The 26,500-nt window shown below is 34.7% G+C and overlaps 4 protein-coding genes, 1 long non-coding RNA gene and 3 other non-coding genes across 8 annotated transcripts in view; 3 read left to right on the forward strand and 5 right to left on the reverse strand.

The window, feature by feature from the left end:
• The window catches only part of LOC662737 (uncharacterized), a 46,965-nt gene that overhangs the window by 12,046 nt on the left and 8,419 nt on the right, over positions 1-26,500 (reverse strand). The window contains exons 6-23 of the mRNA XM_064355946.1: positions 24,511-24,562; positions 24,264-24,362; positions 22,414-22,545; positions 19,767-19,898; positions 16,200-16,320; positions 15,960-16,158; positions 15,728-15,912; positions 15,541-15,677; positions 12,477-12,991; positions 9,763-9,794; positions 9,565-9,687; positions 9,329-9,406; positions 4,522-4,704; positions 4,240-4,410; positions 2,136-2,313; positions 1,874-2,087; positions 1,636-1,827; positions 1,411-1,586 (exon numbers count right to left, since the gene is read on the reverse strand). Of these exons, the coding sequence (XP_064212016.1) occupies positions 1,411-1,586; positions 1,636-1,827; positions 1,874-2,087; positions 2,136-2,313; positions 4,240-4,410; positions 4,522-4,704; positions 9,329-9,406; positions 9,565-9,687; positions 9,763-9,794; positions 12,477-12,991; positions 15,541-15,677; positions 15,728-15,912; positions 15,960-16,158; positions 16,200-16,320; positions 19,767-19,898; positions 22,414-22,545; positions 24,264-24,362; positions 24,511-24,562 (2,919 nt within the window). The remainder of the gene's footprint in view (positions 1-1,410; positions 1,587-1,635; positions 1,828-1,873; positions 2,088-2,135; positions 2,314-4,239; positions 4,411-4,521; positions 4,705-9,328; positions 9,407-9,564; positions 9,688-9,762; positions 9,795-12,476; positions 12,992-15,540; positions 15,678-15,727; positions 15,913-15,959; positions 16,159-16,199; positions 16,321-19,766; positions 19,899-22,413; positions 22,546-24,263; positions 24,363-24,510; positions 24,563-26,500) is intronic.
• Positions 16,660-17,261, reverse strand: LOC103313808 (uncharacterized). The gene is made up of 3 exons (XM_008198009.3): positions 17,153-17,261; positions 16,845-17,096; positions 16,660-16,797 (listed from the first exon to the last, which is right to left on the reverse strand). Exons 1-3 carry the CDS (start codon positions 17,195-17,197, stop codon positions 16,744-16,746), a joined length of 351 nt encoding a protein of 116 aa, XP_008196231.1. The 5' UTR covers positions 17,198-17,261; the 3' UTR covers positions 16,660-16,743.
• LOC103313809 (uncharacterized) lies at positions 18,521-19,160 on the reverse strand. The gene is made up of 3 exons (XM_008198010.3): positions 19,045-19,160; positions 18,733-18,990; positions 18,521-18,678 (listed from the first exon to the last, which is right to left on the reverse strand). Exons 1-3 carry the CDS (start codon positions 19,096-19,098, stop codon positions 18,628-18,630), a joined length of 363 nt encoding a protein of 120 aa, XP_008196232.1. The 5' UTR covers positions 19,099-19,160; the 3' UTR covers positions 18,521-18,627.
• Positions 19,533-20,179, forward strand: LOC103313846 (uncharacterized). The gene is made up of 3 exons (XR_010333295.1): positions 19,533-19,670; positions 19,724-19,969; positions 20,020-20,179. It is a non-coding gene; the product is annotated as an uncharacterized LOC103313846 (transcript).
• Positions 21,146-21,817, reverse strand: LOC103313810 (uncharacterized). Its single transcript, XM_008198011.3, has 3 exons — positions 21,687-21,817; positions 21,375-21,632; positions 21,146-21,320 (listed from the first exon to the last, which is right to left on the reverse strand). Exons 1-3 carry the CDS (start codon positions 21,738-21,740, stop codon positions 21,270-21,272), a joined length of 363 nt encoding a protein of 120 aa, XP_008196233.1. The 5' UTR covers positions 21,741-21,817; the 3' UTR covers positions 21,146-21,269.
• Positions 22,190-22,821, forward strand: LOC107398306 (uncharacterized). The gene is made up of 3 exons (XR_010333298.1): positions 22,190-22,318; positions 22,371-22,616; positions 22,666-22,821. It is a non-coding gene; the product is annotated as an uncharacterized LOC107398306 (long non-coding RNA).
• LOC107398307 (uncharacterized) lies at positions 24,040-24,673 on the forward strand. The gene is made up of 3 exons (XR_010333297.1): positions 24,040-24,172; positions 24,230-24,451; positions 24,504-24,673. It is a non-coding gene; the product is annotated as an uncharacterized LOC107398307 (transcript).
• On the reverse strand, positions 24,746-25,515 carry LOC103313811 (uncharacterized). Its single transcript, XR_010333296.1, has 3 exons — positions 25,362-25,515; positions 24,941-25,312; positions 24,746-24,890 (listed from the first exon to the last, which is right to left on the reverse strand). It is a non-coding gene; the product is annotated as an uncharacterized LOC103313811 (transcript).

Below are 26,500 nucleotides of genomic sequence, written 5' to 3' on the forward strand. Positions count from 1 at the left end.
TTCTGTTGTAACCACTTGTTTGACTAGTGATATAAGGTGTCTATGAGAAGATTTATTCTGTATCTTGTTATTACAACATTTATTGGTGCGTAAATTAATAAATCTTTACAGACACATGTATATGCAAATCTGATTAGGAGTTATTTCCTCTATTAAATAAATTACACTTAAGTGCTAAAAATGGTTCTCATTTGAGCAAAATTGAAGCTGTGAGAAATATAACACTGTCATAAACAAATTAATAAAAGAGGAAATTTGCGCAAATTCGATGCAAATTCCATCGAATCGAAGATCGAATGAATTTAGAGATAAAGCTACATACATAGTAAGTGCTTTGAATGTGGCCATCGAGAGCTTTAGGTAGATAAAACAACTACGTTTGCCAAAAAAAAGTGTATTTTCATGATTTCTTATTTAAAGAATATCTTATTTTTGTTTCTTTTGTCACTGGTAGCTGTTTCTTTTGCCACTGGTAGCTGTTTCTTAGAAGTCAAAAGTCTTTACTAACTAGTACCAAATAACTCCAAGCTTTTTAATTAATAGATACTTCGCAATTTTTCGCAATTTATAATTTTTTTTTTTCATTGGAAACAGTCGAGATTATGGCTCTAAATTTGTTAGTAGGGTGAAATTTCGACACATATTTTTCTTTTACACATGAATAGAAAATTTGTGACTTCCACATAAAAAACATAGCGTTTTTAGCGTTGTAACGCTGCTAGTGTGGCGATAAAATTTTCAAGTCATTATTTAAAAAAAAAAAATTAAACAACAAATAAAGAGTCTTTTATTTGTACAGAACTGTTACTATAAAAACAAGTGAACTCGTCATCTAGAATATGTATTACATAGAATTGTTTATAATAAATTCTGTTTGGAGAAAATACATTTTTTGACTTGATAGAGTTTTTTTTATTATGTTATTGCTTATTAAAAGAGATCAATTAAATGATAGAGGAAAAAAAAATCAGTGTTTTGATGTTTTTTTAAAATAAAAACATAAAAATCATAATAATTGTTTTTTTGTGATTGCTTTTTTAAATAAAAGACGTCTGTTATACAAAACTTTTATTGTTAAAATAGCGATATTATAAAATTTCGTACAATAACACTTAAGATTACACTACACTTACAATCTGATACAGACTTACAGCTTATTAGCACTATTCTGTTCAATCCCTGCCGAAATGTAAAATCGATCACAGGGGTTAAGTACAACAATAGTAATGGGAACACGATAACTAACTTTTCCAATCGTCTAATAAATACTTAACACACTCGAATCTACTTAAGCTGTTTTGGTGTTTTTAATCCTACGCAATAAATAATTTCGTTTACTTTTCTATCACTCTTAATCCACCCATTACGAATAATTTACTATGCTTGATCACATTGGCACTGTTCTTGGATCAATTCATGACTTTGTCTATCCAAGGCACGAATTTCTGGATGTTGGTGTAAACCCCCGGCAAATGTTCTCTACCGCATCCTATCCCCCAGGACACAAGACCGATAAGAGTCCTCCTACCGTCTACAGTCATTGTCAAGGGCCCTCCAGAGTCGCCTTGGCATGAATCTCTTCCGCCCTGTCAAAACACCCAAAGTTTTCAAACACTTTCGAAAGTCAATACTTGCCTCCTTGTAACCCGCACACAAGAACACGTCGTGGATGGTCTCTCTCCGACCAGCAGCCCTGAACCATCTTTGGCATCGATCATTGGTAATCACTTCAACGTCAACTTCCTGCAGGACCGAAGGGACAGTCGCTTGGCCGTGGCGCGTCCGACCCCAGCCGGCCACTGTTGCCACCTTCCCCGGCAACTTCAGCTAAAATTTCCAAATAAGTCGACTGTTATTCAGCTGCTGTAATTACCGTTGGTGCAGGCAGACAGACAGGGATAATATGTTGCTTGAACCGCACGTTCCTGTCTAATTTTACCAGAGCTAGATCGTTCTTGAAATCCGACGGCGAGTAGGCAGGATGCACCTCCTTCCGCTCGACCGAATACTCCTCATGTGCTAATTTCTCGTCCTGATCCCGCACATCCCACTCGCCCAGCCGGACTCGGATATTCCCGTTGGCCGTCCTGTATCACCCTCAGAATAGGAAGATCAAACAGCATGAAAACACTCACGTTGCAACGCAGTGTGCAGCTGTAATAATCCATCGCTCGTTGAGCAAGGCTCCCCCGCAGGCCAGCTTCTTTGTGAGGAACCCTGTTTTGATTAGGGCCACCTGCCAAGGATGCGAGCCGAATCCTGTGGAATGTCCGCCCACAATCCTGTTGCTCCTGGTGTACAACTCGCCACAACCTAAAATAATCAAAGTGAGATTTGCATTTTAAGCCGGGATAGACCTTGCAGAAATGTGAAATGAAATGCTAAATCGGGCGGTGAGGAAGAATTTATTTATGTTTGCAAGAAGTTGCGCGCTGGTGATGTTTTATTCAAGGACTTCAAAAGAGATTGACACTAACAAAGGCGAAAAGAGTTTGTCGTGAAAAGCAGGACGTAATAAGCTGGAAATTCAATTAGTTTAATTATTATTGTCACTGACACAGAAAGTTGCGATTTGGAGAAGCTGGGACTAGTAAATTGAGAGCAAACTTGCGTTTTTACGTAAATGACAAAAAAATGAAAGTTGATTTTGTTGAGGACGTTAGAGGTGACTGAAAATGAAAATTGTAAAAATTGCTCCGAAAGTAAATAGTGTTACGGCGGTGGGAGCAGGTAGGTCATCCAATTTTAACAAATTAGAAGGTGCAGACACGAGAAAAACGGATTCGGATTGGACTATTTGCTGCTTCACTTGTAAACCGTTTTGTTGAAAATTCATAATACGAATTTGTTCACTAAAATTTTCAAAAAGATGTTGTTTATTATTTTGATGATTGTAGTGATATTCTGAAAGAAGTGTAATTTATATCTTCTTTTGTGCAAAAAAGTCACGTAAAAGAGGCTCAAAAAAATTAAATTAAATATTCATTATGATTAATTTGAGTTTTGCAAAGTAAATGGCAACTAGTGTATTTAACTGAGTCTACGAATTAATTACTAATTAAATAAACTAATTTAAATTAAGTTGCAAATTACTTTATTAGAAAGGTCAAATTAATAGCGAATTCAAATTTGTTTAGCTACAATTAAAATAATGTGAGAGACAAAATGTGACCTGTACAATGGGTGTTTTTTTTAAATATGCGACAATTTTTTATGAAATTGTTGCACTAAATAGTGCAAATATTTTTAGATAAAGTGTTTCTCAACCCTTTCTTTAACCGTAAATCACTTAACGTTTGCCTAGCAATAAAATAGCATTAGAAATTTTACTGAAAAATTGTTTTGTATTTGGTATTTATTTTGTAACTAAAAAATTTATTATTACACCTTATGTGTGTGAAAGTACCTAATTTGTTCAGGAAGTTTTTATCCTTTTGATTAAAGTTCTGTTTCTCTAGTACGTCTCTAAACAATGTACAACATAAACAGTGCATTACGTTAAAGTTGGACTGAAATTCTCCAATAGTTGAAGAGCAAACAGTCCTTAGAGAATTTAGCAAGACTTAGTGTTTGTGTTGAATGAAATAAATATTCTTGTAAGAAAGACTAACAAGATTTTGCATTTTGAACTTTTCAAAGCGTATATTGCGAATTTGTTAAAGATTTCATAAAATGTGTGTGTGCATTACCAAGGACACAAAAAATAGGTGAAATTTTTAATAATCTATTTAAGCACTTATATATTAAATTAAGTACACAGATATTAGATGTTCAAAATCATTGAGTGTGGAAAAATGAGTGACCTTAGCAGCTATTTACAAAATCTAAACACTAATGTTACAACATACACCGCGACGCTAATATGATATTCATAAAGGATTAGTTTCAACAATAGTTGTGCTGCTTTCTTTTCATAACGTGATAAGAATCAAAATTACAATTAAAATTTTATTGTGCCAGTAACCGCAGTTTTTATTTATAAAAGGATTTATTATGCACAAACCTTTCTAAAGATTTTCGAGACAAAGAACTTTCTTTTCCTGGCGTAAGCAAACCATTTGTTTCTTTCTTTTTCAACCGAAACCCGGTTTCATTTACAAAAGAAGAGTTTAGCGATTTTGTGCAAATTCAGCGCTGAAGAGCTGGCCAGCATAGAAAACGATAATTTTTACAAGTGCATCAAAAGCATGGTGCCTTTTGACAGCATTAGTGCAGATGTTAGTCTCTGGTTAATGTTACCCCTCGCATTAGGCGGTTGGACGTGGGGCTCGGTCTGGTAGCCGTCTTCGAAAGGTGGCGGCCTATCGTCCCCCGGGTCGTGGTAGTAGGGCCTGTAAGGCGGTCTATCCACGCTGTTGGAATCCGGGTGGTCCGGGTCCGGAGGGTAATATCCCACTAGATGATAAGTGTCTACTTGTGTTAGTTATTAATGTTAGTATAATGAATTTACACGGACGCTCGTTACAAACCACATGAATGTTTTATGTACACTTATCGGGAGCCGCTTTGGCCTAAACTTACTAGCATTATTGAGGACACCTACGTCAGGATGGTGAGTAGGTGTTTGGACGTCGCGGTCCACGCAACATGCCCAGATCATCCCTCCGGAACACAAATCCAGGGGACGACCTCCTCCCAACACGCAGCTAATGGACAGACCGCACTCGTATTTTACTCCACGGAAGCGACATGACTGGGGTATCACTGCAAAAAACACATTTCTAAGTTTCCACACTTGCTGACGACAGCTTAGGCAGACTGTGATTTGTTTGGGAACTTTAGGAAACTTTATCTAGAAAAAACTGGCGGTTTAACATCACCTGCCAAGAAAACTTAATGACTCATTTTCAAGTCTTGCTTTTCAAAAAAGCTGAATTAATTTTCCTAATAAACTGCAGTGTAGATAATTTGTCCGTTCGTTTCTGTGTTGTCTGAGCTCTGACTACAATCCTGAGCTTTAAATTTTGTTGAAATCAGATGAAATAAATTTGTCATGAGAAGCTTTCTTTAAACTAACGCAGCTGCATTGGTGACACTTTTTCAATAAAAGTAATTTATGTGTATTATCTTCCTGACTCTAGTGCGATACATTATAAGAGAACTGACGAGAAATTTCAGCACCTTCCTGATTTAAAGCCGTCTCGTTGAACAACTGACAATGAAAAGTTCTGTGCTAAAAATTATACAATTTTCTAGCTTTTCTGAAATTGGGTCACTCGTAAGTGTAATAAATAATACATTTTCCAATTGCAAATGAGTTGTAATAAATAGAATTGTGAGAATGTGAATCCTGAGCATGAAAGTAAACAGAGTCGGCAATATTTTGTCTCGTCTATAAAAAAACCGCTTTGGTGGGTATGGGGATTACTTTTTACCACATCCCGAATTTCTGCTAATGGCTGGAGCATCAAAGATTCGGTGGCAAAGGTTTTTAGCTGAAATTGTTTGCACTTACTTTAAATGAGTTTGGTTAAAGCGTTGAAAATTTATTTCGCTCATGCTAATGTAAATGTGAGAAACATTACGCAGATTCATGGAGGAAAATCTTTCGTAAAATACGACATAATGAAAAAACAACGTAATGAAAAAGTAATACACCTATACAAAGTTATCTTTAATAATGCAAGTTTTATTAAAACGAGCGAGGAAAAAAGCCACAAACTTCAATTTTCCATTAAAGTGTCCCAGGCTATATACACCCCAAATAAAGTTGCTTTAAGTTATTTCGGTTTTTGGTTTATTAGAAATTTTTAATGAAACTTTGTTGTTACAGTCTTGTAAGTTAGGCCGTAACACATCAGTTTAGACGATCGACCAGACTTTATTCAATTTCCGTGTATAGAAGACAAGATGTTGTAACGATAATTAGCTCTTTTGCCAGAGAAGGAATGTTGTAATTCGCTCAGATTTTGCGCTGATACAATTGGCCATATATCTAATTGAAATAACAATGCAAACCTAAAATTTGGATTATGGTGCCGGAAGATTAGTTATTTTACTACAACGCCTCGAGAGAAAACAAAAATCTACAGAAACTGGGTTTTTCTAAAGAAAATCCTTGTTCATATTTAATGGTCTCGCTCAGAATCGATAGCGGATTAAAACGTCGAGCAAAGAAGTTATAAAGTGTATCTTTGTTCATGAAAGTTTTAGTAAAATTTCAGAAGAAAATAGTACAAATGAGGTAAATCTTCTTTTAGTCCTCGCACATGTTGCGGCAAGTCAGCGTTTTTTCAAGGATTCTAATTCCCATAAAATTTGAAAGCTTTATTATGGACTGTGTTCCAGTAAAGTCACGCCACAGGCACTTATATAATATGTGCAAAATACCGAATTACGTCGTGCTTAACGTATAAGCATATCAAAATAAATCCTGCAAACCCCGGTTATTCAAATCCCATCGTTTGAAAGCTAATCGATTTTACATTTGCAACATTACCCAAGCTAAGGACTACAATCCCTGCTATCATAATGGAAAGTTTCAGGATTATTACTCTTTGTACGGCTCGGTGAACCGATTCCGATTCGGAATCATGAAAATTCTCCTCAGAAATCACAATCGACGAACTGTCATCACCAGAATTGTGAAACATTGTAGCTGGAATGATAGCAAAGGCCTGTCTTGTTTTTGCAACATGACAAAACGTTGCAAATGCAATTGTCCGCTCCAATAACCGGGCTTGAATACTCAATAGTCCAGGAAAAGTACAAGCTTTTGGAGGAAGCAAATTGCGGCAATTTAAAGAGCGATAATTAAACATGAATATAACGATCTAATTATGGACACTGTTATATAAAACAAACTAACTGTTCTAAACGATTTTATTTAGCACGCAACTATTGTACAAAAATTTACCACGATTTGGCGGAATGGTCGCGAGATTGTTTTTTAATTGCGAGCTTAAAGTTTAAAACGGTTGTCTTGACCCATATCAGGGCGACCCACATCAACTTCCGACGAGCCTTCAAGGGTAGTCTTCGCCAAAGAACCGGCTCTTATGGCACTTACTTCTCCCCAACATGTCGATGAGGCTGTTCTGTTCTGTGGATCCCACCCCGGACCTCTTGCCCAAAGCGTCCAGCAGGAGCAACTCCTGCGCTTGCCTCTCGTTGGGCAACGTCCTGACGCCCTCCAGCACCATCACCAGCACAAACACCAACACACCGCGTCCCATGTTCACGGCACAGCACTCACCTCCTTACTAAGCACATGTGGAGCACTACTTTCCACCATCGGAAGTACCAAGCGTGTGCTGAAGACGCCAACGAAGATTCGACACGGATGGCATGTAGTGCACTTACAGCAAGTGAAAGCGGTGCTGGCGATTCCGGATGGGATAATTGACATGAAACTGTACTTAGGGGAGACAAATTCCGAGCTAATGGCTCTAGGAGGGTGCTTCGATCGCAATTGCCGCGATTTTTGAGCCGAGTGAAAGCTTCGCTTTGTTTGTTTGGCTAATTCTCGATCTTTCACTTTTACCGGTGAGCCAGTTAGTACTGAAAGCGTATAGCGGAACGTCTTTGGAGACAATGTCATTGATTGACGATGATCAGGATGATTGCCGTTTTTCCCAATTTCCGCAAAGGTTTGCAAACAGGAAGGAATAGCACCAGGCAAATTACCCAGCTTGAAATGCCTTTTGGGTGAAACTGATCATTATCAGAATTACACATTGCAACGATATGTGGAGTCAAGGATTGTTGCGAAACGTTGCATAAGTTCCGAAAATTTTTAATAAATGAACTTGTTGAGTAACGGTAGACATGTCTCGAGAATTCTAGATTTATTGAGGAGCTTAACTTGAACTAGACCAACTTGAAATTAATCTCCACGTTTCCGCCCCACAATACCAACTTATTTGTCGAAGACGAATGTTCTTCTGGCTGAAATTACTTTTATTTAAATTTGCCTGGCAAGGAAATGAATCAACGTCTACGAGCGAACAAATTTAATAAAACACATTCTTCGAACTTTTGGGATGGGAACATATTATTTTATACCAGACGCACTCTCAAATTCTCAAGAACGTAACAATCAAGACGGCTGTTTTCTTTTAATTTTTGTTGGTTTATTATTTCAGTAAAAGTAAAAGCACATTATTACCTCGAATTGTATTCTAATTTTCAAAATAAGATACAAGATATGGAAAGTGAATTGTTGTTCCTTCAATTCAATTTTATGAAAAAAGTAAACATATTTATCAGATTAGTGTACTTTCACATTTGCAATAAAAGAAATGTCAACACAACATCCAGATTTCGGAGAAATTAATGCAAGGGTGGGGCCACACTTTCAAAATTTAATCATATCGCGAAACCAAGATCGCATTTCTCCATTTTTGCGACATGCGATATTCGATTCTTTGCGGTTTTAATTAACTTCATGGAATCTCAACTACGAGCTATGCATTTTTTATAATTATTACTATTTGCTATTATTATTAAAAATTTTAGCAAAGTCCTTGTGCTGCTGATAAAATGTGTGTCAATATCTCAGTTGTTTACCTGATGCTAATTACTGGAAGCATTAATTAAATTAAATTAAGTATAATCGGTACGAACCAAGTAAACAATTGTCACCACAGCTGGTGAAAAATTAAAAAAAACACCTTTGCGAAAGAATAATTAATTAAGTTAATTGGTAATAGCGCAAAATAACGTAAAGCATTATTTTTGGATTCATTTTATGCTGAAATGTGTTAAAGCTTTGAAATAAAATTACTTCTGACTCTTCTTGGCAACTTAACATTTAATCAAATTTTCGAAGTAAAATCTAATCATCAAACATTTTCTCTTCTTCTTCGTATCAGATTCTCGCCACGATAAAAATATCTCTTGCTGAATTGCTAAAGGTGATTTAATCCCAGAAAAAATAGTTCTGTGATTTGAACAAAGTCGTGCAGAAGCGCCCGTTAAACTTTTATAAGTCTGGTTTATTTTCGCTTCTTCGGCGGTCCTAACTTGGTTAAAAAATAATGAATCGGACTGGCGGGCTCTAAATGATTTATTGTTGTACATGAGGAGATTGATAATGGCATAATTTATGTCCGGGTCTTTCTAAAAGATGACAGTTGTCGACCCGCTGAAGGCGAATTCACATAACAAACTCAATTGTGTTTTCGGTTGGCCTGGATTACTTCTTCGACACTTTTCCGGAAATAAGACAAAAGACATTTTTTCGGATTGTCTTCGTTTTAATGCCTAATTATTTTATGTGTGTCAGCGCGGAAGGTGACAATAAATGTTACGAGAGGCAGACTATTGTAATTTGCATCTGTCATAATACATTGTTTATGCTAGTGTTAAATAACAGTAATTTACTTACAACCAATTTCGTCGAAGAAGCGCGTCTTCGGCGGCGGATAGATTAAAGTTTTTTTGTCCGGCTTCGGCGGGAAAGTTTCTGAAAAAATCGGGCGTTGTGAGGAGATGAGACAATAAATCTCGTTCAGATTATTTGAGTGTGAAATCCGAATTTGCCTAAATTTGAGAAATACAATGGCGGACAGCTTCACTTTCTATCCGAAAATTGCACACTCGTCGAAAGTGTTTGATTGGTACCTTTAATGTCGTTTTCGGAACACTCTATGAACGCCGTTGGCAAAAAGCACATCACCGACAACAATCTCAGACAATAATTAAGTCGCATTTTCGTTCCGTGAAGTAGAGCGTGTTCTTTTTGTTTTCACTTATTGTCTTCCATGAATTATTAAAGTTAGCACCATTTATACACGCACACCGATCGAAATCGATAAATACTCGATCCTAATCCCGAAGAGTTGCGGACACAACTGAGAGTAAAAACACCGAGTCACACTTACATGGGAGAAATTTTAATCTTAATTTTTAGACCGGTGGCTATCTGAAAACATTTCGTTTTTCAATCATTTCTCTTTTGAAGCGAGCGAAAGACGCTCTTAGGCTGCGGTACACAAGACGCCCAATCGACCATGAAGCACCGGATCTAGAACAATGGCCAGAAATGAAAAGTTTTTGCGAATTTTCGACCAGTTACGTAATTGTGCAAGAAGAAGAAGAAGTGATTGATTTGCTTAAAGTTCAGCGGCTAAGTGGGCCAATGTTTTCGAGGGGACTTTAAAAAAGTGTGAGAAGCAATTAATCGAAATTCTTGCAGATCAGAGAAACGTGACAGTGCCATTTTCACTTGGCGTGTGTCGAATTCTGCCACTGCGAGAAGCTTGCTCTACATTTGAGGTTTATTATTGTTATTACCGGCAATTAATTGAGAAAATACAAAACTCCAATATGGAAAGTTACGTTTCATGGCACTGTATAATTTACTGTTGTTTTCATCCCACTACCATTGAGAATAGTAGGTTATAATAAAAAGTGATGCACTCATCTACCAGCTCATTATGATATTATCTCCTCCACCTTGCGATTTTCCGGCGGAGAAGAGAAGATGGACGACTTGTCATGGATTCATTTTCCCGAGGGAGCGCACCTTACCGACGAATTTGCTTTAATTAAGACGGATTTATTGCAGCGATAACTTTGCGTCATTTATGATACTTCCGGTCCGAATTCGATCGGTGTGCTACGTACTTTGCTTTCTCTTGACATTCCTTGCACTGACTTAGACCTTTCTTTGAGAAAGTGTGTCATTACTCTAACCTTAACCTACAGACTGAGCTGGTAGGCCTAACGATTATGATCGTCTTCACACCTTGCTCTTATACATCATTTTTTGCTTTCGTGACTTGTTAAGGCATACGAGACTCTAAACACAAAATAAAATATTGAACAAAATTTCCCGGAAAATCTGCATGTAACAACTTCTTTGTTTTTACGACTTTTTCTCATGCTAGCAAGTTTACGTTTCGGAAACTCAATTTAAAAGGAAGTAAGCTTGAAAGTTTTGTTTGCAAATTTTTGATGATCGTATCTCTGCGAACTCGTCAGTGTTTTAAAATTATGGAAATGTGGAGAAAAGCCTCAAGCTTTTGCTTTAATGATGCTGATTATCTCAAAAGCACTATCTTAATAAATTGCTTTGGAAATGAAGCTATTTTTTAAGATTAGAATATTGCTCAATAAGAGCTTTACTTTTAGTAAAAAATGCCTGGTTAACGATTATAAATAGCTCGGCGCAATGACAGCTGAAAGTCGATTTAAAACGAGAAGATGTATTAGAAATACAAAGTTTCTTTGAGTTTTTATTTCACTGCTACAAATAAGTAATATCTCAAGAATAAATCAAATAAAAAATTCAGTCAGGATTGTACGAGAAAAATGTCTTGAATGTAATATTTTTATTTTAGAATATATTGGAATGTCTTGTTTAAATTATTATTTGTCTAATTTGAATCTGTATTTCTGTAGATAGTTAGATATTTTTCTTTGATTCTGTTTGAATTTACCCGAAATATTGGCACGAGTACTATTTGTTAATTTAGTCGGTAAGAATAAACCAAACTTAAATCGCTAACTTTACAGCTGATTGACTTTTTTGGGTTTTCGCAACGTATTTGAACTGTCCGGAACAATTTACATTGCGAGGTTGAAATTGTTAAATGTTCACAAACAGTTTAGCTCGAATGAACATTCTGATTGTGAAATATTTTTTGACGTACTGCAATTATTACAATGTACAAACTAAATTTATTAACTTTTTTTGTTTTTATTCCTTTTGTAACGCATAACTATATGTATATTGTACTAAATGTATAAAAAAACATTGGTGTTCAAAGAAGAGACCTAAATAAAGTCAAAGCACGGGGTAGAAGAAAAAAGCTCAAAAGCTCAATGCTCAAAAATTAGATTTTTTTCAGTATTATTATAATAAAGTAATTGTATTATTATTATTATTGTTATAATTTTTTTTGTTCAAAATAATTGAAAGTGTAAGTGGAAAGAGCTTCCACAACCGAAGCGTTGCCACATTTTTGTAACAACTAGGTACTTTAAAATTTCATAAGTTTTAATTATTTTTACGAGTGCGTTACGACGTTAGTTGCCGTAAAAATAATTTATTTTATGGTTAACTTTCTTTAGTTAATTTAAATAAGAATTAAAGCTTTAAAATGAATTAAATTTCGAAATATTTGCTTGCTATATTTCCATAACTCAATACATTACAATCACTAATTACTTAATACATATCACATTTTTTATTCAAATGAAACAGATGAAATAAATTTGCGTTAAATATTACAATAAAACATAAATTACGTTACTGAGTGAGTATTTTCATGAACAGTTATAAGAGTTGACAGCCCATTGAAGCGTATATTAAATATCGCCGAAATTGCTCCTAAAATTAATAAACACAATATAGACCCGTTAATATGAATTATGAAATAATGCCAATTTCAATTCGCCCGGCAATTTAATCTCCATACGGTAAAGTTTGCTCTCACTAGAATATAATAGACCCCGAAATCCCATCAATCTTCAGGAAGCGCCGCCGGACAGGCCATAACGTCGAAATCCAGCCGATCTCAATATTTCACTATAACAGCCTAATAACAGATCGAATCCAGTCGGCTGTCACCGGGATTTTATGATAAATTCCGGGCTGGTGGGGCTCTCCACAGCCGAAGCCGGCGCTGGTGATCCCCACCAGCGTCCACCTCCCGTTTTCCAGCACGATCAGCGGCCCCCCGGAGTCGCCCAGACAGGCGTCGTGTTTTCCGGATTCGTGACCGGCGCACAGCATCTCCTCGTGCAGCTCGACGGAAATCTGCTTGATCTCGTGCCAGGCCAAGCACTCGCGGATGTCCAGGATGGGGACGGTGGCGCTGCGAAGGACGTTCGTGCCCATGAGCTCGTTGGAGGGCTGGATCTTGCCCCAGCCGGCCACCACGGCGGTGCGCCCGGTCAGGACCATGTCGCTGGGAGGGAGGCAGATGGGGGAGATGTGGTACGAATAGCCCGCTTCGGTGATTAGTTCCAGCAGGGCGAGGTCGTATCGGTCAGGCTGAGTCGTGCGAAATTGGAAATTGGGGTGGATTATTCGGCGGCGAACCTGCAAATCAACAGGACGTGCCGTTTTACCGATGGAAAATGTGATTTTAAGGAGGTTTATAGATCGAATGTTGAAATGAAAAGAATTATTAATAAAATCAAACCTACAAATTGTTTTTTACTTTTATTATTTAGATTTTTTCAGGTAATAATAGTACGTAGCCACCGTTCCTGAATTATGGATTCGTAATTCACAGTCTTGGTTCAGTCAGGAAATACGATTTTCATTATTCATAACTTTTCTTTCGACCAATAATTATGGTACCTTTTATTTAAAATTATCTAGAACATGCTCTTTCTATGACGACGGAATTTTTCATTTAGTCAGCTTTTGATTTTATTTCCCTCGATTTTTTTCAAGATTTTTGAAAACCGACAACATTTTCAAAATTTTTGCGTAGAAGCGGAAGTAATAAAAAAACACTCGTAATTTAATTCTATACTCTGTAACTTCTGGTCATTAAAAAATCCTGTAAAATACTAAAAAGTACTAAAATGCTGGAAAACTCATATATTCTTTAACTTCTCATAAAGGCTCAAAATTTTCAAACACTTAAGTATTTATCAAATTAATCGCAAATGGAGCAGATCATCTCCTATTTTAATTTCGGTTATGGTTATAATGCGATCTATTATTACAGCAACTGCTCTTTCACGACAGCTTATATCATTTATATCATTTATTTTATTCTATAAAATTATAGATAAGAAACAAACTCCTAATTTTGGGCGTATATAAATCAAATTTGTTTTGTGTACTGAATACTTACTATATTAGCCTTACTATTACTTTAGTTTAACTGAGTAGATGCTAATTCTGCTAAAAAGACAGCTGAATTTCTTATGAAAATTTATAGGATCAAAGGAGTCATGCCATTCAAAATTTTGAGAAAGTTGTTTAACTTAAAGGAAAAGATGGTACGATTTTTAAAGTAGGTACTCTAGAACGTGTTCCTTTCTAAATAAAAATTAATCTGTTTGGAGATTTTTTAGTTTTTATTTTTCCGAAACATTTAAATTCCAAAATATCCAAAGTAGTTTATTAAAAAATTACTCTATTATAAAAGGGAACTACATTTTGTTAAAGATTTAAGAAGTTAATTATCTGTTAAACCTAAATATTATTTTAAATTTGCTGTTGTATAAATAATTATAAAGAATCGATCTCAACCTGGAAATACAGATTAGTACCTACCTACTAAAAACAAGGAAAAATTTTTTGTTTTTGCTTCTCAAAGATTATTAAATTGTCTACATAACTCATTCAAATGCCCAAGTTAATAACTAAAAAAATATAAAGCTTTTTGACCTAAGTTGGTACATTTTTGAGTTTTGTGACGGAATCTTGCGGCACAATTGAGTTTTTGCTGAAAAACTTGCGAATTGTTTGACTTTGAACACGAACTAATTGCGAGAATCAATCTTTATCAAAAACAAAACAATCCACAATTTATCCACGATTTTTGAACCCAAGTGTAATAGAAAACCTTTAGTTTCCTTAGAAAATAGCGAAATTCTAGATGGTTTGGCCGACATTTGCAAAATAATCAAATAATTTTTTGTTCAGTTTTGAACGCCTTTATGATTGGTCTGTGTACAGTTGGGAGTGCAATACCCCTCCTATATCCAATGATAAACGCTTCAGTCGTCTTACAATTTTTTGTGCAACAGATAAACAAGTAGGAGGTGACTTTTATATTTTTATTGGTCAATTACTCATTCCTGGGACAAATGAGACACCAGCGAACTAGGGAACCGGCATTTTGCTTTAAATGCGAATAAAATCTTGCTTAGTTTTTGAACTAATTTGATCTCTTTTGACGAAACTTTTTATAATGTATTATAATTACAATTATAATACCTACATGTGAGATTCCAAATAAAACACAGAAAAATGTTTTTTGGAAATAAGCAATGTTTTACTAAACGATTTTAAAAATGGTAATATTTCGCGAAATAATTTTAAAGAAAATGGGTTTAATAGAGAAGACAACCGGAGCATGTAACGCTGCCTGAAATAAGAATTTTACATCCGTTCTATTTAACTCTAAAATTTCCCGAACATTTCTTTGATACATAACTTTTTAGTTTAAGTCATATTTCAAGTATGTTTTCCCAGTGCTCTGCAGTATATAGCAAATAAAAGAAAAATTTACATAAATTTTAATCAAAGTTGAACATAGTTAATTTTTATGACTTCAACTACGTTTTGCTTTAAAAGTTCACTTCTACATTTTTGTAACTGCATCGATTTTACCCAATAACGTGTACATATCTCATCATTAGCTGCCATTACAGAGAAAATAAACAGCTGTGGAAATGTCTTATCAGGAACATAATTGTGTCCACAGAACTCATTACACTCCTAATTGGTAATTTGACTTTGTTAACTTATACAAAAATAGAAGCTTGTTAAAAGTTATTACAATTTCTGTGTATGGCAGTACATAAAGCAGCTTTATTATTCATTTCTAATTTCTCTTATCAACTCAAACAATGTGCGAGTAACCAATTTGTTTGTGTGTTAGAAACTCACGGACAATACTCTACCCTGTGTAATTCAGCCGGTTCTAATTCCTTTACTTTGCCAGTGTCCTGTGTATCTAGCTCTCCTAAATAAACCAAAGTGTCTTTAAGCCGGGCTGTGATGATGCAGTGAGCAGCCGTTGCCACAAATTTTCGCGAAACTGCAAACACGATCGATATGTTTTTCATCCAAACTTGGAAACAGTCTCACCTAGGACGCCACCGCATTGATACGAGGATATTTTAATGAACGCTTGCCATGGAAATTGTGCAAATTTCGCTTCGTCGCCTCCAATTATACGTTTCATTAGTATTCTGTCAGCAGATAAGCCGCATTCTTCCAAATCATCAATGCGCTTTTGCAGGACGGGCAGAGCTAGACTGTCCTCTCTCACCCTAACAAAAACACAGTAAACGCGGTTTTATTAAAAAAGTTAACTCACTGGAGTTGCTGAACGTCATTGTTTCGGTTTAGTGCTTTTTTGGAGGTGACACAGCAGGCGACAATCCAGGGATTGGCCCCACAGCCTGGCTGGCTCGAGCCTCCCACGAGCCAGCAAGCGAAGGATAAAGTGCAAGAATGCGAAATGCCTCTTTGTTCACATTTCGGAGGATATCCCAATAGCGTTACAAACATTCTACCTACAAAATTTAATTTTGGTTCATGAATTTATCAGACTTACTGGTAATACCGGCGGTGTTTTCGAAGCTGTCATCTCTAGTGTGTCGACTGCTTCTCGAAAATTTCCAAAAAAAGCCGAAAACGTCAACGCTGAAGAGCAACAACAAGAGGATGGTGCGCATCTCTCACTCATTTTTAATTTTTGGCACACTGGTGTTAGCACTGTTTTAAACGAATATCAAGACATTTCGGTAAAAATGAATCGCGGCATTGCTGAGAGTCGGAGTAGACGTAACTGTGTAACAGTAAACGAGGGTAACGGCACTGGTCCGAAAGTGGCCTACATTAAACTCAAACCGCTGAAGAACGCTCGAAAGAGATGGAAGTGGCGAAATGACGACTATGCAAAAATTATTTGCAGAGGGTCAATGGCACGATAAAAACAACAAAAAGCTTGATTTAGGAATCAGCGGCGAAAGGATAATAACGGATTAATCCGGGCGGAAACAACAAAAACTGCAACTGGTGTGACGACATTTATTTCAGCAAAATTTCAAAAACTACAACAGTGTTAGCTGCACTAATTAATATTTTGATCAATTGCCTCAACAGACTGGCAGAGGTGGCAGGGCACATGGTGCAAGTGGTGGAAGAGCGAGCTGTTCAGAAAAAAATTATTACAGTCGAAACTAAATAAAGAACTTACCTTCAATGGGAGGCAGATCTTTTTTGGAGGAAGGGCACATGGTGGGGGCAAAGCGGGTAAGGGCAAGGGCAACGGGAGGATAGCTATTGGGGCTGGCGCTGGAGCTGGGGCATAAGCTGGGGGAGCTGGGGCACAAGGTAGGGGAGCTGGGGCACAAGCTGGGGCAGCTGGAAGAGCAGGAAGAGCTATAGTGAGAGCAGGAAGGGCGGGTAACCCACATGGGGGTGCTGGCGGAAGGGCACAGGAATTAATCTAAAAAATATTTCTTCTTTAAAAAATCAATGTTAAAATGGTTTGAATAAACTTACTTCCTTGATGAGGATGATGGCAAAAGCAAAAATGATTTTCGACATGTTGATGGTCGATTGAAAAATTGAATTGACTGACGAATTTGATTTTTGGTGGGTTTAAATAGTGATGTGTGGTTTGTTTTGGTTATAGTTTTGAATAGAAACACGGATGTACTCGTATTTTGTGTGTTGTGATTTATTTATCTGAATCAATCGATCAATTTAATAAGGTACGTGCTTTTAAATGCAAATAAAATGTCTTCGGAAATTTTAAGTTCGTTAACTTGGTAGTGTAATCTGATAATAAAAGTTAGGATAGCTGGATAGCGTAAAACTTGGGTCTCATCTTTACAGATTACTAATTAAACTTCAGTCACTTAATAGAGAAGTTTGAAATTGTATTTTTTTTATCTAAATAAATTTTTCTATCTAAATAAACAAACCGGGTGATCGGTGTGTCAAACCATTAAAATAAGTATGAATGTTTCTGATTTTATTTGCTTTTCTAACATAATTAACACAATGACATCTTGTTAGAAACTATAGGCACATTTAATGTCAATTTATTCATAATTTATATGGTTTGAAACTGATTACTCGATATGCATTTTACTTAGTTGGTTCATGCCTACAAAGTTTGGACGAAGGAAATGTATTTCGACGTATAATTACTTAAAATACCTATGTACTATACGAAAAAAACATTCTATAATATATTGGTTAAAAAACAATATAAAATTACTTCAAACTTTTGCTAAAACTCGAAACATTTGCATTATTTATAAAAATAGATATTTTGCTTTTGTGTGGGGTGGTCGGTTAAAATAAACTTTGTGAATAATAATTAATAAATGCTTATTTATAGAATAAATTGAAAATTTAATATTGGTATTTACTTCGAAATTAATTACTCTATATTTTTATTTAATTAATATCATACTTCTTTTATCAAATACATTTGTTAATTTGTATATTTGTAATAAATTTAATTTAATAGATAACATAATTATTTAATAAAATGTTTGTGATGCATAAATGATATAAACCGGTTTAAAAATATTAAAACCACATTTTAATTTAATATAAATAAATAAGTTTATAATAAAAACAAACATATTTGTGTCTTTATATTGTCTGTGTAGGTGTATGCTGTTATCTATAGAATTATTGTGAATTTGTAGACACTTTGTGGTAAAGAAGCGAAATTACATAATTGTGTCTCAATGACTTACTCTTAAAAGTTGTTTTTCTCAATATTTTCTAAAATCATCATAATTCATAACTTAATAGGTCGGTACACTTTGCTATAAAGCTCAATTCCGCTCCACAAGTTTCGTGGTTTTATTTATAGAATTATAAAAAAACAAATTTTTTATTTTCTAAATCATTTATTTATGTTAAAATGCAGCTAATACATGATCAAATATTTTTAATTAATTTTCTACTTTTCAATTTTATTTGAGCACGTTCGTTGTTGACAAATGGTAGTTCAATCAACAGCAAGCAGGAGGTGGTGCGCATCCTGCTAGGGGCGGGAGAGCCAACTAAACAAAACAATTTTTTATTATAATATAATTTAAAAATTATGCATAACTTACCTTCATGGGTAAAACGTTAGTTGGTGGTAAGGCACATGGGGGTGGCAAAGCAGGTGCAGCGGGCAATGGCAATGGGAGAATGGCTATTTGCATTGGGGGTAGTGCGGGTGGAGCACAAGCTGGAGCAGCTGGAAGGGCAGGAAGAGCGGGCAGAGCTAGGGTAGGTGGAAGAGCCATAAGTGCTGCAGGAGGGAGAGCTGGAAGTGCAGGAAGTCCACATCCTAGAGCAGGTGCAGCTGGCAGAGCACACGAATGTATCTATAAAACAATGTATTATTAGTGATTTGCCTAAAGATAATAATAAAGACGTACTTCTTTAATCAAAACGATTTGAAGAACGACGAAAGCGAACACAAATTTTGACATGTTGGTGTTGTTGTTGAAGTACCTAATGGAACTGCTTGATGATTTAGATTCTTCGAGGTCTTTATATAGTGGTTCAGTTTTGTTATTACAATAATTATTGAATGGAGATTTGATAATATGAATTGAACGTGTTTTATTTTCAAATAAAAATATTCAATAGTTTTAGAGACGAAGGTTATCAAACACGATCACTATTTTAGTGAATTGATTCAAAAATTGAAATAAAAATTAATAATTCAAATTTGTTATTTTGAAATTTATGCTACATAAAACAAAATGTAAGGAAAAATATATAAAAATAATTAATCTTTAGACTAGAATACCTAGTTCTCTTAATTGTTTTTAAACAAATCAAACATTAAAGCACGTAGCGATCAGTACTTATCGCCAGAAATTGATTTTAGAAAAATACCTGTACCGTTATCAGTACAACTCTCATCAAAACAATAAAGGAAAAATAGTATAAATTTTAAACAGCTGAAGAATTCGTCAGTTCGTTCATGTTCTCTACTTCCACCAACATGTCCAAATACGCAATTTTCGTACTTGCTCAATTTATTCTGCTCAATGAAGTGAGTATTATTTAACACATGATTTATAAAATTATAATTTTTACAATAATTAGATTCATTGCTGCTGTCTTCCGCCCCCGACGTTGCCTTGCGCACTTCCGGCTCCTCCTGCATTAAGCTGCGGTCTTCCAGCTCTGCCACCAACTTGTGCACTTCCTCTTCCTCCAGCTGTCGGCTGTGCTCCTCCTCCAATGACAATCCTTCCGATGCCAATGCCTGTTGCACCAGCTTTGCCACCAACATGTGGTTTGCCCTTGTTGCAAAAGAAACTCCTACTTTCTAAACTTCTTGGCTTAAAAGTAAGTACTAAATACTATTGCTACTTTTATAAAAACTTTTTGTTTTTCAGATGGGATTACCTTTAGCTGGTTGTGGACTCCCATTACCTCCTTTAGCCTGCGGTTGTTAAAAGCTTATAAAATAATGTATTACTATGTTTTCTGCTACAATGTTTAATTAAATGAAACATGAAATGTTATATGTAAAAGAAAAATAAATCGTTTTAAGAATTCGAAAAATTTTGAAGTTTATTTATTCATAATGAATGATGATGTTCTCATGAAATCCCAGTCGCTGCTATCGGAATCTTTACGAATTAACGATTGACAATTTTAAGATAAAATAAGAGCCACTTTATTTTGAAGAGTCCACTACAAGACCATTTTCTTTTTAACACTCAAAGAGATTTTTTCCTGAATTAAATAAAGCACTGAAGGCATTTTAAATAACTATTTCCTTCGTAGCCTGAGTATAAAAATACATCCTGTAAATGTATATTTCTAAAATTTGTTTTTATATCTTCTATAAAACCAAAAACAAAATGTTTAAGAGTAAAATCCCATAACCATTTTTACACTTACGCTACGGGTCGAAAATGCGTAATAAAATTAGACCACAAAAATTTTGCTTTTGTGTGGGGTGGTCGGTTAAAATAAACTTTGTGAATAATAATTAATAAATGCTTATTTATAGAATAAATTGAAAATTTAATATTGGTATTTACTTCGAAATTAATTACTCTATATTTTTATTTAATTAATATCATACTTCTTTTATCAAATACATTTGTTAATTTGTATATTTGTAATAAATTTAATTTAATAGATAACATAATTATTTAATAAAATGTTTGTGATGCATAAATGATATAAACCGGTTTAAAAATATTAAAACCACATTTTAATTTAATATAAATAAATAAGTTTATAATAAAAACAAACATATTTGTGTCTTTATATTGTCTGTGTAGGTGTATGCTGTTATCTATAGAATTATTGTGAATTTGTAGACACTTTGTGGTAAAGAAGCGAAATTACATAATTGTGTCTCAATGACTTACTCTTAAAAGTTGTTTTTCTCAATATTTTCTAAAATCATCATAATTCATAACTTAATAGGTCGGTACACTTTGCTATAAAGCTCAATTCCGCTCCACAAGTTTCGTGGTTTTATTTATAGAATTATAAAAAAACAAATTTTTTATTTTCTAAATCATTTATTTATGTTAAAATGCAGCTAATACATGATCAAATATTTTTAATTAATTTTCTACTTTTCAATTTTATTTGAGCACGTTCGTTGTTGACAATGGTAGTTCAATCAACAGCAAGCAGGGGGTGGTGCGCATCCTGCTAGAGGCGGGAGAGCCAACTAAACAAAATAATTTTTTATTATAATATAATTTAAAAATTGTGCATAACTTACCTTCATGGGTAAAACGTTAGTTGGTGGTAAGGCACATGGGGGTGGCAAAGCAGGTGCAGCGGGCAATGGCAGTGGAAGTATGGCTATTTGCATTGGGGGTAATGCGGGTGGAGCACAAGCTGGAGCAGCTGGAAGGGCAGGAAGAGCGGGCAGGGCTAGGGTAGGTGGAAGAGCCATAAGTGCTGCAGGAGGGAGAGCTGGAAGCGCAGGAAGTCCACATCCTAGAGCAGGTGCAGCTGGCAAAGCACACGAATGTATCTAAAAAACAATGTATTATTAGTGATTTGTCGGAAGATAATAATAAAGACGTACTTCTTTAATCAAAACGATTTGAAGAACGACGAAAGCGAACACAAATTTTGACATGTTGGTGTTGTTGTTGAAGTACCTGATGGAACTGCTTGATGATTTCAATTCGTCGAGGTCTTTATATAGTGGTTCAGTTTTGTTATTACAATAATTATTGAATGGAGATTTGATAATATGAACGTGTTTTATTTTCAAATAAAATTATTCAATAGTTTTAAAGATGAAGGTTATCAAACACGATCACTATTTTAGTGAACTGATTCAAAAAACAGGATAAAAATTAATAATTCAAATTTGTTATTTTAAAATTTATGCTACACAAAATAAAATTTAAAGAAAAATGTATAAGAATAATTAATCGTTAGACTAGAATACCTACGGACGAGTATAGTTGACTTAATTGTTTTTAAACAAATCATACATTAAAGCACGTAGCGATCAGTACTTATCGCCAGAAATTGATTTAAAAAAATACCTGTACCTTTATCAGTACAACTATCATCAAAACAATAAAGGAAAATTAGTATAAATTTCAAACAGCTGAAGAATTCATCAGTTCGTTCAAGTTCTCTACTTCCACCAACATGTCCAAATACGCAATTTTCGTACTTGCTCAATTTATTCTGCTCAATGAAGTGAGTATAATTTAACACATAATTTATAAAATTATAATTTTACAATAATTAGATTCATTGCTGCTGTCTTCCGCCTCCGACGTTGCCTTGCGCACTTCCGGCTCCTCCTGCATTGAGCTGCGGTCTTCCAGCTCTGCCACCAACTTGTGCACTTCCTCTTCCTCCAGCTGTCGGATGTGCTCCTCCTCCAATGACAATCCTTCCGATGCCAATGTCTGTTGCACCAGCTTTGCCACCAACATGTGGTTTGCCCTTGTTGCAAAAGAAACTCCTACTTTCTAAACTTCTTGGCTTGAAAGTAAGTACTAAATAGCATTGTTACTTTTATAAAAATTTTTGTTTTTCAGATGGGATTACCCTTAGCTGGTTGTGGACTCCCGTTACCTCCTTTAGCCTGCGGTTGTTAAAAGCTTATAAAATAATGTATTACTATGTTTTCTGTTACAATGTTTAATTAAATGAAACATGAAATGTTGTATGTAAAAGAAAAATAAATCGTTTTAAAAATTCGAAAAACTTTGAAGCTTATTTATTCATAATGAATGATGATGTTCCCATGAAATCCCAGTCGCTGCTATCGTAATCTTTACGAATTAATGATTTACAATTTCAAGATAAAATAAGAGCCACTTTATTTTGAAGAGTTCACTACAAGACCATTTTTTCTTTAACACTCGAAGAGATTTTTTCCTGAATTAAATAAAGCACTGAAGGCATTTCAAATGACAAATGACTTCGTAGCCTGAGTATAAAAATACATCCTGTAAATATATATTTCTAAAATTTGTTTTTATTTCTTCTATAAAACCAAAAAAATAATGTTTAAGAGTAAAATCCCATAGTCATTTTTACACTTACGCTACGGGTTGAAAATGCGTAATAAAATTAGACCACAAAAATTTTATTTTAAAAAAAAACTTTAAAAAATTAATTGAAATTTATTTTTATATTATTTATTTCTCGCTAATTAACTAATTGATTAATTAATTAATAAACACAAAAGGATCCAAAATCTTAATAACCGTAAAATTTTATCAACGGACTGCCATTGTCTCATCATCGGTTTCAGATCAAAAAAAAATTCTAACATCTGCAAGCTCAACAATAGTTACGCCCAAATTTTACAAAAGTATCATAATGGAGCTTTTTTGTCAAAGTAATTGACGATTTTGCCATTATCCGGAGAAAATAAGTGCTCCAAGATCAAAATGTAAATTAAAAATCAACGACACATTTCCTCGAAAATTTCATTAGTCAGTTTGATGCACTGCTTGTTAATCAACAATTAACAATTCTTCTATACCTATAATAAAGTCAGCTACAATTTTTTTAAAATTTTAACAAAATTACCAAGAGGTGTAAGTAACTGAAAATAAGACTTAACTCGTGTGTATACACGGTATCGAGAGAATCGAGAGAAATATCCCTTTTTTAACACCTATGACATCTTTAGAAAATTTTGTTGACAGAGTAAAACTAATCCATATCATTTAGCTTACTTCATGCAAAAATTTATTTTCCGTTATCATGTTATCAATCATTGTAAAATAATGAAACAGGACGTGCTCTTTTGCTTTAACATGACTGCTTGATACTGATATTGTGTCGATATTGTATTGATTATTGCTATACCAATTATTATCAGATCAATATTCGTACATAAAAATTGGACAAAACAATTTAAAAAATGCGACAAGCACGTAGGTTCTGTACTTATCACTAAGACAAAGATTTGGAAACAATATAAAACCCGAAGAAGCTAAAGCTTCATCAGTTCAGTCCAGCACTCGAATTATATCCTTCAAGATGAAATACACAGCCATTGCAATTCTCCAAATTGTTCTTATGAACACTGTAAGTCTGATATTTTAACATCTACTTAAATTTTACAATTTTATATTTTTTTTTAAGATTAATTGCTGCTTCTTGCCACCACCTGCTCTACCCTGTGGCCTTCCTGCTGCTCCTGCTTTAGGCTGCGGTCTTCCAGCTCTCCCAGCTGCTCCAGCCCTTGGTTGCGCTCCTCCTCCAATGACATATTTACCTATGCCTTTACCTGCACCAACATGTGGTATGCCTCTATTTTCAAAAAAATCCTTATTACTGTCTAAACTGCTGGCTTTGAAAATGAAAGTAAGTATTTTTATAAACGTATTGCAATTTTTTCCTATTTTAATTTTTTTAGTTGGGACTTGGTCTTTCTGCTCTTGGGGGTTGTGGATTGCCGCCCTTAGGTTGTGGATACTAAAAATAACGTAACTCTTTGTACCCGTTACGTATGCAACACATTTTATAATGTATTACCAAATATTGTTCGTTTATTTTTTAAATAAATGTATTTCCTATCCGAAATAATCTTTTTTTTGTTCCCAAGTAGACTATTTTTTTTAGAGGGAGTATTTTAGGTTTCAAAGCAAACAAAAGCAGTACAAAATAAAATTTTATTAACTATTGATTTACAATAACATCAGCGATTGCAACCGCACCCATAATTTCGTACAGGGGTCAAAGGAGTTAAATTGAATCCCAGTCCTAGACCACCGCAGTTACGCATATTCATCAATGAGGCTAACTAAAATACAAAAAAGAATTTATTTAAGTAATAGTGCACTTAAAACTTACTTTTTGGCTAAGGCAACTTGGTTTAGGCAGACAGGGTGGTGGTCTAACTTTTCTCCTTAAAACAGGCAATAATGCGCCTCCACCACAATGACATGAAGGTGTTGGGGGTGCAAAGAATGAAGGTGATAAAAAGCCCAATTCCTTGCAAACTGATGGCGGTGGAATCGGTGCTGGAAGTGGAGGAGGTGGAGGAGAATAACATATCGGTTTCTGGATTCTTACGGAAGGGATGAAATCGTCATTGTACAATTTGGAGGGAGCTGGGTCATAACTAGGAAGAGGAGGAAGTGGAGCAAGAGGAGGAGCAAAATCCGAGCTAAAATCACTCGGAGGATTATCAGATTTACCACAACCGCAGCTGCAACAAAGAATCTGACAAAATTATTAGTTTGATATAGAAATACAAAACTGGATCACCCACATCTTTAATTAGAACAAGTTGGAGAAGCACAAAAGCTAACATGTATTTTGCCATCTTGGTAGAATGTTTCAAGCTTCACATCTCCACTTCTTTTATATCAGTTTTTGTTTATTCTCGAATGTTTATTTGTGGTTATAATACGGATATGTTGCCTTTACTGTCAGGTTTCTAACCGAATTCCTCTTATTAGTACCAGTACGTGTACAAAATCAAAACACTATACTTTATCAGATATCAAGAACCTTAAGGTTAATAAACAAGCCATCTTAACTTTTGTGTTTATCTAAAGAGCACACACAGCGATCCGCTTGATAAAAGAATGAATAAATTTTAAAAATTAAAGCGGATTTTCATTTTCACAATGTTAAAGCTTGTGTTATGTCTCCTGTTAATTCAGTTTTATTTTACGTCATGGTCTTTGTGGATTAAGGCTTCAGTCTCCCTTCTTAAATTGTGGATAAGCTTTTTTGCAGTGAATTGTGGTTTTTGGTTCATCATTCTGTTCTCATAGGCAAGTAAGTGTTTTAGGGGTGACTATAAAAATAAAACAAATAATTCAAAATAAATTTTATTTAGTCATATCGTTCAAGTACATCATCTTAAAATAATCCTACAACAAAATAACATAAATAACATCCAGTTTTATAATCGTACATATACAAGAATTTAATAATTTATGTAAATAATTTACTAAACCTGTTTTAAAATTTAATTTACAGTTAATTACAGGGTACTTAAATTACTTTCTCATGTATTGATTGACAAATCACAAAATATACATTTTTATTGGCTATAAGAGTAAGGAGAAATTAAAACTTTTCCACCGGAGCAAAATAAAAGTTTCATTTCTGTATGTACATACGAGTAAATGATCATTGCTTGTCAGATTTGTGGTTCTGGTAGTTGACTTATTAAGTATAAAATAAATTAACACTGAATTACAACACTATATGACTGAGAAATGGCGTTATTTATAACATAGACGCTACGATTATTTTTTGTCCTACTTTTTTAACGTTTTTTGTAAAAGCACAACTTTTGGAAATCTAATAACAGAAAGAGGTTTTAAAAGTCCTTTCAGCCGTTTTATGAACTTTGTCGCAATGCTTCAACCACCTACATGAAATACTGTTTGGTTG

Source organism: Tribolium castaneum, chromosome 3 (genome assembly GCF_031307605.1).
Source record: "Tribolium castaneum strain GA2 chromosome 3, icTriCast1.1, whole genome shotgun sequence".
In the NCBI taxonomy this organism is placed as follows: domain Eukaryota; kingdom Metazoa; phylum Arthropoda; class Insecta; order Coleoptera; family Tenebrionidae; genus Tribolium; species Tribolium castaneum.